The 20,766-nt window shown below is 44.3% G+C and overlaps 1 protein-coding gene across 2 annotated transcripts in view; it reads right to left on the bottom strand.

The window, feature by feature from the left end:
• LOC132834479 (NACHT, LRR and PYD domains-containing protein 12-like) overlaps positions 1–20,766 on the bottom strand; it is a 65,610-nt gene that overhangs the window by 29,351 nt on the left and 15,493 nt on the right. For both annotated transcript variants that reach the window (XM_060853388.1, XM_060853389.1), the window contains exons 4-7: positions 13,126–13,297; positions 12,957–13,022; positions 6,243–7,980; positions 4,008–4,094 (exon numbers count right to left, since the gene is read on the bottom strand). In XM_060853388.1, coding sequence (XP_060709371.1) covers positions 4,008–4,094; positions 6,243–7,980; positions 12,957–13,022; positions 13,126–13,297 — 2,063 coding nt within the window. The remainder of the gene's footprint in view (positions 1–4,007; positions 4,095–6,242; positions 7,981–12,956; positions 13,023–13,125; positions 13,298–20,766) is intronic.

Genomic DNA, 20,766 nt, shown 5'->3' with positions numbered 1-20,766 from the left:
CTGCCTGATTGCTCTAGAACATGCTGTTCGAAGAAACTCTCACAAAAGGAATTGATAACTTCTCATCCAGGCTACTACTGCCAAATTGATACGTAGAGAGTTGAAATGTAGATTCAAGTCAGTAACAATTATCGCCGTCCCATTATCACAAGCACCCAATCTTCATTCATATCGACCTTCTCCGACACTGTGGCCACCATTAGGGGGCCAGTAGACCACTCCCACAAGTGACTGCTTTCCTCAAAGAGTCCTTGTGCCAGAGTGATTCACTTCGATGTGGGATCTGGATTTGTTCACTTTGTTCTGAAAGTTGCCCACATTCAGATACGGAGCTTTTACTTTTCACTTTATTTTCTTTGTAACGCTAATTTTCATGGTCGCTGTATTCCTAGTTCCTTTTGGCCTCTCCATCTCTTTCAGCAATCCTTTGACTCTCATTTCTCATGAACTTTTTTTTGATAAACCACATCTGACCACCTTGGATCCTTTGCACCCACTATTGAGTGTAAAAACCTCTCTCATTCCCAAGTTCTGCAGTTTGAGAGAACACAGTCCTCAGCAGAGTTCAGTTTTACGCCGTCCCAACTGTACCTCTCCCACTTTCCCAGTGCCCTCTAAACCAGAATCCACTTCTCCAACACCAGTTATTGAGCTACATATTCTACACATATTTCAATTTTATGCATCTTATATCAACCCCCATGTGGCTCGGGGAGTATTCTACAGTATTGTGGCTCAGTTAGTATTCTATAATAAACTTTGAGGTTCTTTTTTTTATTTGTTGATTGGCTCCTCGTATTTTTGATGTTGAAACTCTTTCCTAGTTCTACCAATGACATTGATACCTACATGGAACAAAGTTAAAAATCACACAACATCAGGTTATAGTCCAACAGGTTTAATTGGAAGCACACTAGCTTTCGGAGCGGCGCTCCTTCATCAGGTGATAGTGGAGGGCTCGATCGTAACACAGAATTTATAGCAAACATTTACAGTGTGATGGAACTGAAATTATACTTTGAGAAATTGATTTTCTGTTAAGCCTTTCATCTGTTAGAATACAGTGATAGTTTCACTTCTTTCATGTGTAAATCACAAAACCTTTTTTTAAGTTGCATTCTCGGGTTAGCTGTTGACAATGGCGATAGCTAAACAATATGTTGAAGATATTAGCCCCCTGTGTTCTCTGTCTCTGCCATGATGTTTAGATTGATTCTAATCTAAAAAGTAAGATAACAGAGTTTTACATAAATTCATGCAGTTTTTGAGCTCAGAGTTCTACATGAATGTATGCAGTTTTTGAGCAAAGTACAATGTAACTCTGCAAGTACAAGTTCACCCCACAAAATGTATGTGTGCATGTGGGTCTTTGTCTGTCTGTGTGTGTGTGTCTGGGATGGGGGTTGTGAGTGTGAGAAAGTGTATGAGTGTGTGTGTGTGTGTGTGTGTGTGGTGAGTGCAGAGTGTCTTAAGTCTATGAGGGGGTGCATGTGTGAGTGTGGGAGTGTGTGTGTCTATAAGGGTATGTGTGGGTGTCTGTGTCCGTGTGTATGTGAGAGTGTGTGTGTATAGGAATATCTGTGTGTGTGTGTGGTGCAATGGTGATCACCTGTAATGTGACATGAACCCAAGGTCCCGGTTGAGGCCCTCCCTATGGGTACCGAACTTAACTATCAGCCTCTGCTCGGCCACTTTTCTCTGCTGCCTGTCCCGAAGTCCACCTTGGAGGATGGTCACCCGAAGGTCCCAGGCTGAATGTCCTGGACCACTGAAGTGTTCCCCAACTGGGAGGGAACCCTCTTGTCTGTTGATTGTTGTGCGGTGCCCATTCATTTGTTGCCGTAGCCTTTGCTCGGTTTCCCCAATGTACCATGCTTCCAGGCATCCTTGCCTGCAACGTATAAGATAGACAACGTTGGCTGAGTCACATGAGTACCTGCCATGTACAAGGTGGGAGCTGTTCCCACGCGTAACAGTAGTATGTATGTCCACAATCTGATATGTCTTGCAGCGTCCACCATGACAGGGTTGTATGGAGTTATCCTGAGAGCCGGGCAGTTTGCTACGAACAATGATCTGTTTGAGGTTTGGCGGTTGTTTAAAGGCAGGTAATGGAGGTGTGGGGAAGGTCTTGGTGAGGTGCTAATCCTCATTGATAATGTGTTGCAGGTCATGAAGAACATGGCGTAATTTTGGGAAGACGTGAACAACGAAGGATACCCTGTCAGTTGCAGCACGTGTCTGTCTCCTGAGGAGGTCATTACGGTTCCTTGCTGTGGCACGTCGGAACAGATGGTCGATGAGTTGAGCATCGTACCCCGTTCTTGTGAGGGCATCCCTGAGTACTTCCAGGTGTCCGTCACGTTCCTCCTCATCTGAGCAGATCCGGTGTATGCGTAGGACTTGTCCATAGAGGATGGCTGTTTTAATATATTTTGGGTGGAAGCTGGAGAAGTGTGGCATTGTGAGGTTGTCTGTGCGTTTGCGGTAGAATGTGGTGCTGAGGTGTCCGTCCTTGATGGAGACGCATGTGTCCAAGAATGAGACAGATAGTCGAGAGTAGTCCATGGTGAGTTTGATAGTGGGATGAAACTTGTTGATGTCACTGTGTAGTTTTATCAGTGACTCCTTGCCATGGGTCCAGAGGAAGAAAATGTCATCAATGTACCTGGTGTACAATGTTGGTTGGAGATCTTGCATAGAGAAGAAGTCTTGTTCAAACCTGTGCATAAAAATTTTGGAATACTGGGATGCAAATTTGGTCCCCATGGCTGTTCCGTGTGTCTGGATGAAGAACTGGTTGTCAAAGGTGAAGACGTTGTGATCGAGGATAAAGTGGATGAGTTGTAGGATGGTGTTTGGAGACTGGCAGTTGTTGGTGTTGAGTACTGAGCAAACCGAGCAAAGGCTACGACAACGGATGAATGGGCACCGCACAACAATCAACAGATTAGGGAGTTGGGGAGCACTTCAGTGGTCCAGGACATTCAGCCTGGGACCTTCGGGTGACCATCCTCCAAGGTGGACTTCGGGACAGGCAGCAGAGGAAAGTGGCCGAGCAGAGGCTGATAGCTAAGTTCGGTACCCATAGGGAGGGCCTCAACCAGGACCTTCGGTTCATGTCACATTACAGGTGATCACCATTGCACCACACACACACACTCTCACATACACACAGACACAGATATTCCTACACACACACACACTCTCACATACACATGGATACAGGTACACACAGACACGCACACAGACATCCGCACACACTCACACATGCACCCCCTCACAGACTTAAGACACTCTGCACGCACACACACACACATACACACATTCTCACACTCACAACCCCCACCCTAGACAGACAGACAGACACACACAGACAAAGACCCACATGCCCCCATATATTTTGTGGGGTGAATTTATACTTGCAGAGTTACATTGTACTTTGCTCATAAACTGCATACATTCATGTAGAACTCTGAGCTCAAAATCTGCAGGAATTTATGTAAAACTCTGTTATCTCACTTTTTAGATTAGAATCAATCTAAACATCATGGCATAAACAGAGAACACAGGGGGCCAACACCTTCAACATATTGTCTAGCTATCACCATTGTTAACAGCTAGCCCGAGAATGCAACTCTTAAAAAAAAGGTTTTGTGATTTACACATGAAAGAAGTGAAACTATCACTGTATTCTAACAGATGAAAGGCTTAACAGACAATCAATTTCTCAAAGTATAATTTCAGTTCCATCACACTGTAAATGTTTGCTATAAATTCTGTGTTACGATCGAGCCCTCCACTATCACCTGATGAAGGAGCGTCGCTCCGAAAGCTAGTGTGCTTCCAATTAAACCTGTTGGACTATAACCTGGGGTTGTGTGATTTTTAACTTTGTACACCACAGTCCAACACCGGCATCTCCAATACAAGATGGAACAAGATGTCAAGAGTTTCTCCCTCCTGTTAGATAATAGAAACACAATCTCGCATATTCAAATACTCACCCGAGGTGCTGCAGTTTACAGTCCAGATTCCTCAGAACCTTAGACAATAGCTTCACTCCTAAATCTCCCACTTTGTTACGTCCCAGCCTAAAGCAAAACAGAGAGTGTGAAATGAAGTGAATCAAAGGCTGGATTGAATATTTATTTTGCTTCTTGAATGTATACAGACATTGAAAGTCAGCAGAAAATAACCAGATTTTCCTGACACTAGCAACCAGTCTTATTCTGTTCCAAGCAGGTAGGCGAATCATCACTGAGCATGATAATATTTATAGCCTCTATAAACTGTGGTAGTTAGCACAGCTTCAAGATAACGTGTATGGTGGGGATTTAGGAGATTGAGGAGGCAATCCCACAGATACTGATTGTGGCCAACAGGTATGTGAACTGGTTGTCTCAGGACAAGGAGGATGACTGTGGAAGGACAGTTACAATACAGACAATACTACTCGGTGTCAAACACAGAGCAAGAGCAGAATGGAAATGTAGCAATAGGGAGGGTTTTCCTAATGAGGGACATAGGTAACGTTCTTTGTAGCCACAAATGAAACTTCAGTCGGGTATGTTACTTACCAGGCGTCAGTCTAAGGAAGGTCTCATGGCAGCTGGGAAGGAAATGAAAAGGAAGTGGGACAATCCAACTGTGGCGGACCAAGTCAGGGTGAAGGGGGATGGGTGCAGAAACAGCAGTTAAAAGATAAATTAAAGAGGGACCTCACAATTAATAACCTCTCGGTAACTCTCTGACCCACATGTAAATTAACTTCAAGGCAGTTAGATCAGAAGAATGGACAAGTGACTAAAGTGCTAATGTGGGATAAAATGGTGTCATTTCAAAGGACGTCATTCATCAGTCCTCGGTCAGGATGGAGCTATACTGAGGGGACAGACTCCAGCTGAACCAGGATAAGGCATCTGGTCTCCTGGAAAGAGCAAATAAGGAAGCAGAAAAAATTTAAAGCTAGTAAATACAGGTGGAATCGGAAATTAAATCAGTCTAAATATTAATGAAACTTGTAAAGATAAATTAGAAAAGAACAAACTAAGGACATAGATGAAGACAGATAAATAGGATTCAGGAATACGAGAGCAAAGAATAAGAGGAATCACCATTAAAATCTGTTAGTGTCTCAGGAGGATCTTGCAAAAATACCGAGGAGGAATTACTGAGGAATGGCTGCTGAAATAGTCCAGCAGAGAATTCAACATTGCAAGATAGAATGTACTTGGGAAAACAAATGAAAGAAACAAAAGATGTGTTAGTGCAGAAGCTGCAATTATTCAAACATTATATCAGCATAAATCAGCCAAATATAAATAGAACCATATAACTGGAGACAATGGTTAGCAGAGGATTGATTGCACATTAATACAGATGGAGGAAGAAATATAGACAGATTAGTAATATCAGCGAAAAGAAACATGGGTGAGTCTTCCGACATATCGTTGAGAAAAGGTAAGTGATGGGATAAAAGATTCAGGTCTTGCAATGTATTCAAGGCTCCTTTTGTACCAAATAGATAAATGTGTGGTGCGGATTAGATTACCTACAATGAGGGGAAGAGGCCATTTGGCCCGACAACTTGCCGAACAGTAACCTACCCAGATCCATTCCCCTATCCTATATTTAACCCTGACTAATGCACCTAACACTATGAACAATTAGGCAGGGCCAATTCACCGAACCTGCACATCTTTGGATTGTGGTAGGAAACTGGAGGACCCAGAGGAAACCTACGCAGACACAGAAAGAATGTGCATACTCCACACAAACAGTCGCCCAAGACTGGAATGAAACCTGTGTCCCTCGCATTGCGAGGCAACAGTGCTCACAGCCATGATCTGCAATAGGATTAAGGAACAATGAAGTGAAAGTTGTAGGTAACATGAAAACAACAATGGCCTTACTACTGTATGAGATATAATTCAGAAGGACATGAGTCGTGTTGCATTCTGTTTCCTTGTCTTATTATCTATGAATCTGATGACACATTGACCAAAATTCAACAACTTATTTTGGCTCATCAGGCAAAGACAGTCAAACCACATCTTACTGACAAGAATCCATTTAAGATTCTTCAGCCCGAGTGGAATCTGTCATCAATTTATTAACGAATTTTATGTTGAAAATGATTCTTCTTGGTCCAACTGAATTATTAGTCTCCCTTCATGATGGCGAAAAGGCATTATCCATGGCTGCTCAACAATTTGACGTAATTAGAGACAGGTAGTTACCTCAGCTCTTGGCATTTGTGAAGTACGGGTCCCAATTGCTGCAGTCCTTCATACTGAATGCAGCAGTTCTCAAGATCAAGTTCTTTGATTGAATCACTGAATTCAATAACAAAACAGAGGACGACACAGTCTATTGGGGTCAGTCTCAAGTCACTTAATGAAAGCGTTTCCACATCTTTCACTGAGTCCCGTGTGAGTGATTTACTCTGAGACTCAAACAGGTAGTGCAATGTATTCAGGAGTTTTCTTTTACCAGTTATAGTCTTAGTGTTTCCAATCTGTCCTTTAACATTGTCCTTCACCCAATCAATGACCTGACAGACTGTCTGATGAAGAAATGGACACAGAAAGTTTTCCAGAGGATGAGCTGACTGTGGGGAGGAGAGACCCACAACAAAACAGATGAAAATTTCAAATCGCCCATCTTCCTTACTATGGGCCTCACTGAGCAATTTCTGAATGTCCTTGGGATCGGGAGTCAGGAATTGGGCCAGGGCCGCTACGAATTCTTGGATGGTGAGATGTGGGAATGTGTAGCACACAATCTGTGCAGACTCATCTCTCTCCAAAAGTTCCATCATAAATCCAGACAGGAACTGAGAAGGATGCAGACTGTGCTGAATCAAGTCTCCATTTCTAAACACAATCTCCTTCTCAGAGATGCCAGTGAAGGCCATCTCACCAAGCTTCAGAAACACATCACGGGGGTTTTCAATCGGACGGCTATGGTTTGTCAGAATGTTGTAAATATAGTAGGAATACAGTTGGGTGATGGTCTTGGGAACCTGCTGCAGTTGCCTGCCCCTTTGTGTGAAGAAGGGACCCAGTGAGAGACCGAGGATCCAGCAGTACGAGGGGTTGTAGCACATGGTGTACAGGATCTCATTCTCCTCCACGTATTTGTAAACAGCTGCTGACACTGTCTGATCGTCAAAAAACCTGTTGAAATATTCCTTCCGTTTATCACGAACAAATCCCAGGACTTCAGCCCAGATGCTGATATCTGCCTTTTCCAATAAATGCAATGCAGTGGGCCGGCTGGTCACTAGCACTGAACATCCAGGGAGCAGCTTGTGCTGGATTAAACTATACACAATGTCAGACACTTCACACCAACATTCAGGATCTGTGCACATGAACTGAGGTTCTGTATCTCTCCGACTGTCAGAAAAATCAATACTCTCCTTGAATTCATCCAAACCATCGAATATGAAGAGCAATCCCTCTGGGTTCTTCCAGACCTCTTCCAGAATATTCCCAAAGTAAGGATACTGATCCAATACCAGATTCCTCAGGTTTATCCGACAATTAAGAGCATTCAAATCCCGGAATTTAAAACTGAATGCAAATTGGAACTCTGGGTATATTTTCCCAGTGGCCCAGTCATGAACCACCTTTTGGACCATTGTTGATTTTCCAATTCCTGGGGCTCCACTTATTACTGCTGAAATCCCAGGTTTGGACTTTCCCCTGGAAATGTTGCATTGGAACAACTGATCAACTTGGGTTTTTTCCAGTTCAGTTCGGAGAAGTCTCTCTCTCTGCTCTTCATAGTCTCGGCCTCTTGCCAGCAGTTCACCTTCTACAAGTGTCCGACCTCGAACAGGAGAAATAACTGTTAGCTCAGTGTATCGATCAACCAGCTGGAAAATCTTCACCTTCTCCTTTATTAGGATAGTGTTCACTCTCAGTTTTTCAGTTTGGACACGGAGTGTCTCCTTGTGTTTCTGCTGAACACCTTCAATTAGAACAGAGAGAAAGCAGTTTCCCAAGTTAGTTACATTAACATCGAAGAAAAATAAAAAGTCTCAATCCTTTACTTCTGTAACTGAATATATGTAAATCTAAAAACAAAATGCTGCATTACATGCACAGATTCAATACAGATTCGTGTAGAAGTTAAACTGCTGTCCAAGAAAACGTCACTTGTAAATGAGGGATGGTTGAGAAAGAACTCAAATTTTTATTTTTGGTTGTGGAAATTTCTACAAAGATGACATATTCCCTGCAAGGTTTATACAGAGGCTTATAACAGACATTATCTCCCAAATTCTCACATGTAACTCACCTATCTCCCAAAGCCTACCTACAAACTACAAGTCCAGCTGTGTGAATGGAATGCTCTCATTTGTTTGGATTCGAGAAGTTATAGAGTCAGAGTGTCATATAGCACAGAAACAGACCCTTCAGTTCAACCAGTCCATGCCAAACATAATCCCAAAACTAAACTAGTGCCACCTGCCTGTCCCAGCTCTTATCCCTCCAAACCCTTCCTATTTATGGACTTATCCAAAAATATTTTAAACACTGTAATTGTACCCACATCCATCACTTCCTCAGGAAGTTCATTCTAGACGCAAACCACCCTCCGCATAAAAAAAGCTCCCCATGTCTTTTTTTAAATCTCTCTCCTTTTAATGTAAAAATGAGCCCCCTCATCTTGAAATCCCTATCCTAGGGAAAAGACAACTACCATTTACCCTATCAATGCCCCTCAGTATTTTATTAGCTTCTATAAGGTCGCCTCTCAGCCTCCTACGCTCCAGTGAAAAAGTCCCAGCCTATCCAGCCTTTCTTTACAACTCAAATCTTCCATACCTGCCAACAGACTGCTAAAACTCTCCTGAACCCTCTCCAGCTATAGTAATATCCTTTCTATCACAGGGAGACCAGAACTTCATCCTTGGCCCCCATCCAGAACAAAGTATTCTGCTGGATTGGGAATGCTAATGCGATCTTCAACATTCACTCCATCCACCATGACTACAAGATGGCAGCTGTGTGCACCTTCTAGAAGATGTACTACCACAATTCACCTGATTCCTTAGACTGCACCTTCATAACCTGTAATTTGGAAGGACAAGGGCAACAGATGAATGGGACGACCACCACCTGAAAGTTTCCTTCAAAGTCAAACACTACCACAAAATTAATTCGCAGTCGCTGCGCCAAAATCCTGGTACTCCCTGTGGGTGTCCCAAAACTGTACACAAGGTATGTAGGGATTGGCAAAAAATACTGGTCTAGGCAGTGATATCCACACTCAGGGTATTAAATTAGAGTCATAGAGATGTACAGCATGAAAACAGACCCTTCAGTCCAACCTGTCCATGCCGACCAGATATCCCAACACAATCTAATCCCGCCTGCTAGCACCCAGTCCATATCCCTCCAAACCCTTCCTATTCATATACCCATCCATATGCCTCTTAAATGTTGCAAGTGTACCAGCCTCCACCACATCCTCTGGCAGCTCATTCCATACACGTACCACCCTCTGCATGAAAAAGTTGCCCCTTAAGTCTCTTTTATATCTTTCCCATCTCATCCTAAACCTAGGCCCTCTAGTTCTGTACTCCCTGACCCCAGGGAAAAGACTTTGTCTATTTATCCTAACCATGCCTCTCATAATTTTGTAAACCTCTATAAGGTCACCCCTCAGCCTCCGACGCTCCAGGGGAAACAGCCCCAGCCTGTTCAGCCTCTCTCTGTAGCTCAAATCCTCCAACCCTGGCAACATCCTTGTAAATCTTTTCTGAACCCTTTCAAGTTTCACAACATCTTTCCGATAGGAAGGAGACCAGAATTGGACACAATATCCCAACAGTGGCCTAACCAATGTCCTGTACAGCTGCAACATGACCTCCCAACTCCTGCACGCAATACCCTGGCCAAAAAGGAAAGCATATCAAACGCCTTCTGCACTATCCTATCTACCTGCGACTCCACTTTCAAGGAGATATGAACCTGCACTCCAAGGTCTCTTTGTTCAGCAACACTCCCTAGGACCTTACCATTAAGTGTATAAGTCCTGCTAAGATTTGCTTTCTCAAAATGCAGCACTTTGCATTTATCTGATTTAAACTCCATCTGCCACTTCTCAGCCCATTGGCCCATCTGGTCAAGATCCTGTTGTAATCTGAGGTAGCCCTCTTCGCTGCCCACTACACCTTCAATTTTGGTGTCATCTGCAAACTTACTGACTGTACCTCTTATGCTCGCACCCAAATCATTTATGTAGATGACAAAAAGTAGAGGACCCAGCACCGATCCTTGTGGCACTCTACTGGTCACAGGCCTCCAGTCTGAAAAACAACCCTCCACCACCACCCTCTGTCTTCTACCTTTGAACCAGTTCTGTATCCAAATGGCTAGTTCTCCCTGTATTCCATGAGATCTAACCTTGCTAATCAGTCTCCCATGGGAAACCTTGTTGAACGCCTTACTGAAGTCCATATAAATCACATCTACTGCTCTGCCCTCATCAATCTTCTTTGTTACTTCTTCAAAAAACTCAACCAAGTTTGTGAGACATGATTTCCCACGCACAAAGCCATGTTGACTATCCCTAATCCGTCCTTGCCTTTCCAAATACATGTACATCCTGTCCCTCAGGATTCCTTCTGAAAATGTGTTGCTGGTTAAAGCACAGCAGGTTAGGCAGCATCCAAGGAGCAGGAAATTCGACGTTTCGGGCATAAGCCCTTCATCAGGAATGAGGAGAGTGTGCCAGGCAGGCTAAGATAAAAGGTAGGGAGGAGGGACTTGGGGGAGGGGCGATGGAGATGTGATAGGTGAAGGAGGTCAAGGTGAGGGTGATAGGCCGGAGTGGGGTGGGGGTGGAGAGGTCAGGAAGAGGATTGCAGGTTAGGAGGGCGGTGCTGAGTTGAGGGAACTGACTGAGACAATGTGGCGGGAGGGGAAATGAGGAAACTGGAGAAATCTGAGTTCATTCCTTGTGGTTGGAGGGTTCCCAGGCGGAAGATGAGGCGCTCTTCCTCCAGCCGTCGTGTTGTTATGTTCTGCCGGTGGAGGAGTCCAAGGACCCGCATGTCCTCGGTGGAGTGGGAGGGAGAGTTAAAGTGTTGAGCCACAGGGTGGTTGGGTTGGTTGGTCCGGGCGTCCCAGAGGTGTTCTCTGAAGTGTTCTGCAAGTAAGTGGCCCGTCTCCCCAATATAGAGGAGGCCACATCGGGTGCAGCGGATGCAATAGATGATGTGTGTGGAGGTACAGGTGAACTTGTGGCGGATATGGAAGGATACCTTGAGGCCTTGGAGGGAAGTGAGGGAGGAGGTGTGGGCGCAAGTCTTACATTTCCTGCGGTTGCAGGGGAAGGTGCCGGGAGTGGAGGTTGGGTTGGTGGGGGGTGTGGACCTGACGAGGGAGTCACGAAGGGAGTAGTCTTTGCGGAACGCTGATAGGGGAGGGGAGGGAAATATATCCCTGGTAGTGGGGTCTGTTTGGAGGTGGCGGAAATGACGGCGGATGATACGTTGTATACGGAGGTTGGTGGGGTGGTAGGTGAGAACCAGTGGGGTTCTGTCTTGGTGGCGGTTGGAGGAGCGGGGCTCAAGGGCGGAGGAGCGGAAAGTGGAGGAGATGCAGTGGAGGGCATCGTCGATCACGTCTGGGGGGAATCTGCGGTCCTTGAAGAAGGAGGCCATCTGGGCTGTGCGGTGTTGGAACTGGTCCTCCTGGGAGCAGATGCGGCGGAGACGAAGGAATTGGGAATATGGGATGGAGCTTTTACAGGGGGCAGGGTGGGAGGAGGTGTCGTCCAGGTAGCTGTGGGAGTCAGTCGGTTTATAGTAGATGTCTGTGTTGAGTCGGTCGCCCGAGATAGAAATGGAAAGGTCTAGGAAGGATTCCTTCAACAACTTGCCCACCACTGAATTCAGGCTCACTGGTCGATAGTTCCCTGGCTTGTCTTTACCACCCTTCTTCAACAGTGGCACCACGTTTGCCACCTCCAGCCTTCCGGCACCTCACCTGTGACTATCAGCAGGAGGCCCAGCAATCACTTCTCTAGCTTCTCACAGAGTTCTCGGGTACACCTGATGTTCTCGTTTCCATATGATAAACCAGAGAAAGATACAAAAACAATTCACCACCATCCAAAATATGTGGAAGGTTGCGTTTAGCAAAGGAGACTGAATACGCCAGGACTCATCCCACCTCAGAAGAGATAAGGGCGAGGTTCACTTCATAAAAGCATTTCATATTATGAATATGATTGAAGGTTGACACAGTATATGAAGAGTGGAGGATTCCATATGGAAATGAAAATGGTTACCAATAAATCCTGAAGGTCATTCAGGTGAAACTTCTTTACTGCAGAGAGGTTTAGAATATGGACCTCACAACCAAAGGATTAGTTCAGATGAAAATATGGATGAAAGCTGGCTAAACAAACAGATGGGTTATGGAAATACAGGGAAGAGAAGGTGGAGACAGAACAATTGAGCTGAATGGCCTGCGTCCATGGTATCGACTCAAGGACTGAAGTCACTTAGTTTTTAATCTCTGCACTCGATCAGCAGGCAACAACCACTTACGTCAGATTCAAAATGCAGTTAGAATTATATCTCAGGAGTACTGAAATACTCCTGAGATACTTTTAAGTGCATAAGGATCCAGCCTGGGTTTCACAGTGTACCAGGATCCTCCATGTAAAACTGATACCTAACAGTGATCAGCACGTTCGTTCGACAAACTCATACAACTTCCACACATTTACTACGTAGGGGAGAAACAGCATGAATTAAAAGTTGAATAGACACAAAATAGCTGAACTTCCAAACCAGGTGCAATCATAGTTCCCAACTCGGGACTTCAATTCTCAAATTTTGAAACTCTAAACAAATGGCTAAAGTCAAACACGCTGATGCATAGAAATTAAATAAAATTATTTAAGATTTCCATATTGTTAATTACCTTTCAGATGGCTGGGTATTTCAGATAACTTTCGGATCATATCCATGTAATGAAATGGATCAAGACCTGTGCAGATTGTTTAGATTTTGTTAATTCAGATCTGTATAACACTGTGGCAAAATATAGAGTGCTCCAATCTGAAATGAAATAGTGTGCGACTCTACTGTACCATATCCCTCTATTTCTTTCAGTATTTCATCCAACTTTGGCGAGGCATGGTGCTTTTTCACAAAGGAATCCCACATCACCCTTTGGGCCTGAGGGTCTTTCTCCATCACCAGATTTAGCAGCACTTTGGAACTGTCCGCCCGGTTTCCCTTCTCCACGAGCTCAGTGATTGCCTGGAAAGAATAATCATTAACAGATTGAGTAGTGGAGTTAAAGATAAAGATTGTGTATGAGAAGGAAGGGATCTCCTCAGCAATGGGATTCCCCAGTTACTTTGAGCCTGGAAAGCAGTCACTTATCCTGATCCATGGTGAATAATGTGAGTACACTGTAAACCTCTTCTGGAAAGATGGGATCTCAAATACGCCATTTTGCCCTTGAGGATAGCCTTTCCATTAACTGTATCTCAGACTTGCTTTCAGTATAGTTACTGGGCAATGTACTGATCCAGTCTGATTAAAGGCAAAACAGTGAAGAACAGAAGTGGCCCATTCAGCCCCTCCAGTCTAAACTGTTCATCATTCAAAATCATGGTCAATGACCTTTTTCTGGAAAACACTTCACTTGTTTGCCTAATATCTTGCGCAAAGCCACATGCTCGTTGTTTAGGAAGACAATGATTTCAGCTCCAGCCAATCACTGTAACAGTATCTCAGCACTGTGTCCTGGGACCAACTGCGTTCAACTAAGCCCTGGCCGACAGCCTGGATGGGGTTGACAAGTGAGAAGTAATGCTCTTGGAACAGAATTGTCAACTGATCAGTTTCTGCAATAAGAGCCCGGTTTGCTGCCTTCCTTCCTCATTCAAGGGCATGACCATCTCTGTCTCACTATCACACTGAGCCTGATTCAATCCCAGTCACCGCTGAGCAGGTGAAGGTACAGAGATGTGAGGAAGAACCCAGACTCAGAAGGAACACAGATTTCAAGAGGTCCTGGAGGGTTACAGAAACAGTCTGGACTGAGATCATGAATGGACTTAAACTGGAGGCAGGAAATTTAAATTAAAGTCATTTGAGCAGCAGGAGCATTGAAGCAAGCACAAGAATACGAACTGAGTAGCAGGCAGGTGGAATACATGCGAAAGAGCTCTGGATGAGCTGACGTTTAAATACGGTCACAGTGTTATTTAAAGCATTATTGCTAAATGTGTCAAAGGCATGGGTGAGAGTTTCATCAGACTGAGATAGGAGACACTGGATAATGTTATGGAGGGTGAAACAAGCAACACTTGCGATGCAGAGGACAAAGAACTGAAAGCCCAGTCCACCAGCAAAGAAGACAGAGATAATAAAGTTAGGTGCAGCTTCAGACTGGAGTTGGGGAAGGGAATTTATTGAGGTAGTGAAAGGGCAAAATTTCTTCTGAGCTGGTGACTTGTGAAGTATTGGTACAGCTAACATCATCAGCATAAACAATTAAATATTTTAAAAAAAACCTTCAATAGTTTCAACTTATAGGAATTAGACTCCAACTTCTGTGTCAAAGAGGTTATGTGGTCTCAGTTAACAGGTCAGCAGGACAACGGCAAATGCATAAATGGGAACCCTCCAAAGTTCACACCACCCGGAACCTATACTGTTGTTCCCTCAACGTGGATAGAAACGTAGAATCCTTACAATGAGGAAACAGGCCTTTCGGCCCAACAAGTCCACATCAACCCTCCAAACAGTAACCAACCCAGACCCATTCCCCCCACCCTATATTTACCCCTGACTATTGCACCTTAACCTACACATTCTTGAACACTATGGCACCTGCACATCTTTGGACTGTGGAAGAGCACCCGGAGGAAACATGCGCAGACGTGAGGAGAATGTGCAATCTCCACATAGACCGAGGCTGGAATCAAACCCGGGCCCCTGGCGTTGGTGGGTAAAATAATAGGACTCTTTTCCCAACAGCAGCTTGGGTGCTCATATACGAAGGCTGGCAGTAGTTTAAGGTGATATCTCACTCCCCATTCCTCCCATGACTCAGGGATGGACAATAATTATTGGCATAGTCAGTGATACACACATCCCACGAACAGGGTGTGGCCAAACAGGCTGCTCATAAGAATGGAATTTTGAAAACGGGACAATACTTAAGATATGCTGGGAAACTGAGAGAGACCTTGGCCAAAAGTGACTGTGCCTCTGGAATAAACATGCTGCAGAATCTAGACTGGCTGCAGCTACAGACAGACAGTATGCAACTGACCCAGCAGCTTGAATTTGAATTGAATGGATTGACCTGAATGGCATTCCCAGGACAATCGGAAACATCGAGTAGTTCACCAGATAAAGGGAGCACCTCACACCCTTATTTGAAAAGGGCTACCTGACCTACATGCCCCCAACACCTCCAGGAAGAGATGCCCAAGGACCAGCCTGCCAGCGACATGTCAACGCCTGGTTGGGTCTGATCGATCTGGGTGATTGAGCACATCTCGATCACCCGGTGGACATTGTAGACTCTTGCAAAAGGCCACAAAGACTTCTAAGTAAAAGAATAGCCACAACACCACCCTCAGTAGTGGTAACTTGAGACCAACCACTATAAAGAGAAGACACCAAGAGTTAAGTTAAAGCACAAGATAGTTGATTAGACCTATAGTGGAAATTGTTTATTTATTTATTTAACACAATGTTTTAACATTACAAACTGTGGAGTGTATTTGTTGTTAAAGCATTGTGTTAAATAAATAAATATTATTGTTTCTTCTTGTTAAGAGTCAACTCGTAGTGTCTTTGCTAGGTATGAGTTGAACACATTGGGTGGCAGACACACAAGGGATAAAGAAAAATCAGTTTTGTAGTGTTGAATACAATATTGATGGCAGGAACTTCAATGAAAATATGCTAAACAGATTCAACATGGCGTGCAGTTACTAATAGAGAGAGGATTGAGAACTGTCAACTACAAAGTTTGTGCGAAGATTTGTAGCTCGGGTGCTTGTAGTAGTGGTTCTGTTCGCCGAGCTGGAAGTTTTTGTTGCAAACGTTTCGTCCCCTGGCTAGGAGACATCATCAGCGCTCTGGAGCCTCCTGCGAAGCGCTTCTTTGATGTTTCTTCCGGTATTTATAGTGGTCTGTCCTTGCCGCTTCTGGGTGTCAGTTTCAGCTGTCCGCTGTAGTGGTTGGTATATTGGGTCCAGGTCGATGTGTTTGTTGATGGAGTTTGTGGATGAATGCCATGCCTCTAGGAATTCCCTGGCTGTTCTCTGTCTGGCTTGCCCTATGATAGTAGTGTTTTCCCAGTCGAATTCATGTTGCTTGTTGTCTGAGTGAGTGGCTACTAGGGATAGCTGGTCGTGTCGTTTCGTGGCTAGTTGGTGTTCATGTATGCGGATTGTTAGCTGTCTTCCTGTTTGTCCTATATAGTGTTTTGTGCAGTCCTTGCATGGTATTTTATAAACTACATTAGTTTTGCTCATGTTGGGTATTGGCTCCTTTGTTCTAGTAAGTTGTTGTCTGAGCGTGGCTGTTGGTTTGTGTGCCGTTATGAGTCCTAAGGGTCGCAGTAGTCTGGCTGTCAGTTCTGAAACGCTCCTGATGTATGGTAGTGTGGCTAGTCCTTTTGGTTGTGGCATGTCCTCGTTCCGTGGTCTATCTCTTAGGCATCTGCACAAAACACTATATAGGACAAACAGGAAGACAGCTAACAATCCGCATACATGAACACCAACTAGCCACGAAACGACACGACCAGCTATCCCTAGTAGCCACACACTCAGACAACAAGCAACATGAATTCGACTGGGAAAACACTACTATCATAGGGCAAGCCAGACAGAGAACAGCCAGGGAATTCCTAGAGGCATGGCATTCATCCACAAACTCCATCAACAAACACATCAACCTGGACCCAATATACCAACCACTACAGCGGACAGCTGAAACTGACACCCGGAAGCGGCAAGGACAGACCACTATAAATACCGGAAGAAACATCAAAGAAGCGCTTCGCAGGAGGCTCCAGAGCACTGATGATGTCTCCTAGCCAGGGGACGAAACGTTTGCAACAAAAACTTCCAGCTCGGCGAACAGAACCACTACAACTGTCAACTACTTCCAGTGGAGGTAAGGAGATTAAATGGGAAGTTTCGCTAATTCTAAAGGATAATGATCAAATAAATCTTTAGTGAGTGTTCCACAGATTACCCTGACAGCATGTGTTTACAGATGAATGCAAACCATTCTGAATGAAGTTCTTCACCAGTGGCCTAAGTTTTGCTTCCTTTTGGTCAGGGCAGCTAATTTCTTTCAGGCGTTTTTGTTCTTGTGTACCTTATGTGCATGGCCTGTGTGGGAGCTTTTGGCTTGATGCACATCTGAGCCGATGAACATCTGAATAATGAACAAGCCACTCAGCCCTTCGAGCCCTCTCTCCCATTCAATATGATCACAACAGATCTCATTTTAATCCTAACTCTATATTCCTGTATATCTGATAATCTTTAATCCCCTTTGTAATCAAGAATCTATCTACATCTGCCTTCAAAATATTTAAATATTCTGCATCCACTGCCCTTTGACGAAAAGAATTCCAAAGACTCAACCTTCAGAGAAAAAAAGATCCTAATCTGTCTTAAATGGATGCCCCTTTTTTTTTTAAAATGATGACTCCTAGCTCTCAATTCTTCCACAAGTGGGAACATGCTTTTAAAAGTCATCTGGTCAATTCCCCTCAGGATCTTATATGTGTCAATTCAGTCACTTTGGACTCTTCTAAACTCCAGTGGATACAAGCCTAGCCTTCCTCTTAAGGCAATCCACTCATTCCAAGTATTAGTGTACCAAACCTTCACTGAACTGCTTCCAACATGTTAACATCCTTACGTTGGCCTGTACTGCACACAGTACTCCAGATGCAGTCTTAAACATGCCATGTACAACTAAAGTATAACCTACCTATTCTTACATTCAATTCTCCTCACTAAGAAACTCTATTGGGTTTCCTGATTACTTGCTGTGCCTGGCTGTTTAGCTTCAGCAGGGTTTTTCGGCAAACAAACCTTTTGTGGTTCATGCACGAGGACGACAAAATCTCTCTGCTTCTCAGAGCTCCACAATCTCTCACCATTTAGATTTTATACTTTTTTATTCTTCCTGCCAAAAATAATACAATTTCACACTTTCTCTCATAGTACATTTACCAGCTCACTTCATCTATTGATATCTCTTTATAGTTTCCTCATGACCTTTCCACAATTCACTTATCTTTATGTCATCAGCAAATTTAGCTACCGCACCTCTGTTATTCCTATTCTCTGCCTTCTCATTCATAGTCATAAAGTACAAAAGAGGACCTTTGGACCAAAGAGTCTGTACTGTCAAAACATACACGACTTCCTACCCGAATCCCACTTTGCCACACACAGACCATAGCTTTGAAAGCTTGAAATGCTGTTAAAGTACTTTTTAAAGGTTATCTGTTTCAACCAGCATTCAAGCAATGCATTCCACGCCCCACTGTCTCCCAGATAAAACAGTTTTTCCTTAAGTGACCGCTGCGCCTCTTGCCTTTCACTTTCAAACTGTGTCCCCTTATACTTGAACCTTCAACGAAGGGGAAGAGTTGCTTTCTATCCTCATAATGTTACATATCTTGACCAGGTAACCCCTCAACTTTCTCTGCTCTAAAGGAAAAAAGCCTGAGCTTTTCCAGCCTCTCTTCAATGCAGGACAGCCCCACACTCGTGAATCTTCTCTGCGCCCCATCCAGGGGAATTACTTCCTTTCTACACTGTACTCCAGCTGTATCCAACCAAAGTTTTGTACGGCTCCTTCCTGCTCCTGTAATTTATGCTTTGACTGACAAAGGCAAGGAAGACCATAAGGCATAGAGGCAGAAATTAGGCCATTCAGCCCATTGAGTTTGCTTCATCGTTCAATCATAGCTGCAACATTTCTCAACCGTGTTCTCCTACTTTCTCCCCATAACCCTTGATACTCAAGAACTAACTTCAGTCTTAAACATACTCAATGACCTGGCCTCCACAGCCTTCTGAAAATAATGAATCCCATAGATGCACCTCTCTCTGGCTGATGAAGCTTCTCCTTATCTCTGTTCTAAAAGATCTCCCCTTTATTCTAAGATTATACCCTCACGTTCAGTCTCTGCTCCCATGGAAACATCTTCCCAACACCTACTTTGTCCAGGCCATTCAGTATTCCATATGTTTCAATTAGATCTCTCCCTCATCCTTCTAAACTCCACGAAGTATAGACCCAGAGTCTTCAAAGGTTCCTCATATGTCGAGCTTTTCATTCCTGGGACTAATCTCGTGAACACACTCCAGGGCCACCCCATCCTTCCTGAGACTTGGGCCCAAAACTGCACACAATCCTCTAAATGTGGTCTGACCAGAGTCTTATGGAGCCTCAGAAATACATCCCTGCTTTTATATTCAAGTCCTTTCAAAATAAATGCCATCATTGCATTTGCCTTCCTAACTACTGACTCAACCGGCAAGCTTACCTTGAGAGAATCCTGGACTAGAATTCCCAAGTCTCTTTGCACTTTACACTTTTGAATTTTCTTCCATTTGGAAAATAGTCCTTGCCTCAATTCTTCCTACCAAAGAGCATGACCTCACATTTCCCCATGTTGTACTCCACCTGTCACTTCTTGGCCCATTCTCCGAACCTGTCCAAATCCTTCTGCAGCCTCCCTGCCTCTTCAATACTACTTGTCCCTCTATCCACCTTTGTATCATCTGCAAACTTAGCCAGATCGTTGATGTATGACGTGAAAGGTTGTGGTAAAAAATGAGGTCTGCAGATGCTGGAGATCACAGCTGCAAATGTGTTGCTGGTCAAAGCACAGCAGGCCAGGCAGCATCTCAGGAATAGAGAATTCGACGTTTCGAGCATAAGCCCTTCATCAGGCATCCTGATGAAGGGCTTATGCTCGAAACGTCGAATTCTCTATTCCTGAGATGCTGCCTGGCCTGCTGTGCTTTGACCAGCAACACATTTGCAGCTGTGAAAGGTTGTTGCCCCAACACTGAGCTTTGCAGAACACCACTTGACAACGGCTGCCGTCCTGAGAAGGACCTTTTTATCTCCAGTGTGCCCATATGCCTTCTCAGCGACCCTATCAACTTGTCCTCCTATGTCCTGTGTACAAACATCCCAAGATCCCTTTGTTCCTCTGAGATTCCAAGTGTCCTGCCATTCATTGAGTACGAAGTTAAAGACAAAGGAAAACTGCAGATGCTGGAATCCCAGGTAGACAAGCAGGAGTCTGGAAAGACACAGCAAGCCAGGCAGCATCAGGAGTTGGAGAACTCAACGTTTCAAATATAACCCTTCTTCAGGAATGGAGGTGGGGGTAGAGTGAGGTGCAGACAAAGGTGGGGCTTTGGGTGGGTAGAGGAGCGAAATGGTGAGGTAGTGATAGGACTATCTCACTATTCCACACCCAAACCTACCCCCCACCTTTATCTGCAGCTCCCTCTAGCCCCAACTCCATTCCTGAAGAAGGATTACACCTGAAACATTGACTTCTCCACCTCATGATGCTGCCTAGCTTGCTGTATTCTTCCAGCCTCCTGCCTATCTACTCACCTGTCTTGTTACTTCTTCCAAAGTGCACCAACACGTATTTATCATGGTTGCATTTCATCTGTTCATCTGATCAAGCTGTTTATGTC

Source organism: Hemiscyllium ocellatum, chromosome 40 (genome assembly GCF_020745735.1).
Source record: "Hemiscyllium ocellatum isolate sHemOce1 chromosome 40, sHemOce1.pat.X.cur, whole genome shotgun sequence".
Taxonomy (NCBI): domain Eukaryota; kingdom Metazoa; phylum Chordata; class Chondrichthyes; order Orectolobiformes; family Hemiscylliidae; genus Hemiscyllium; species Hemiscyllium ocellatum.
This window is presented reverse-complemented; position numbering and strand designations above follow the sequence as displayed.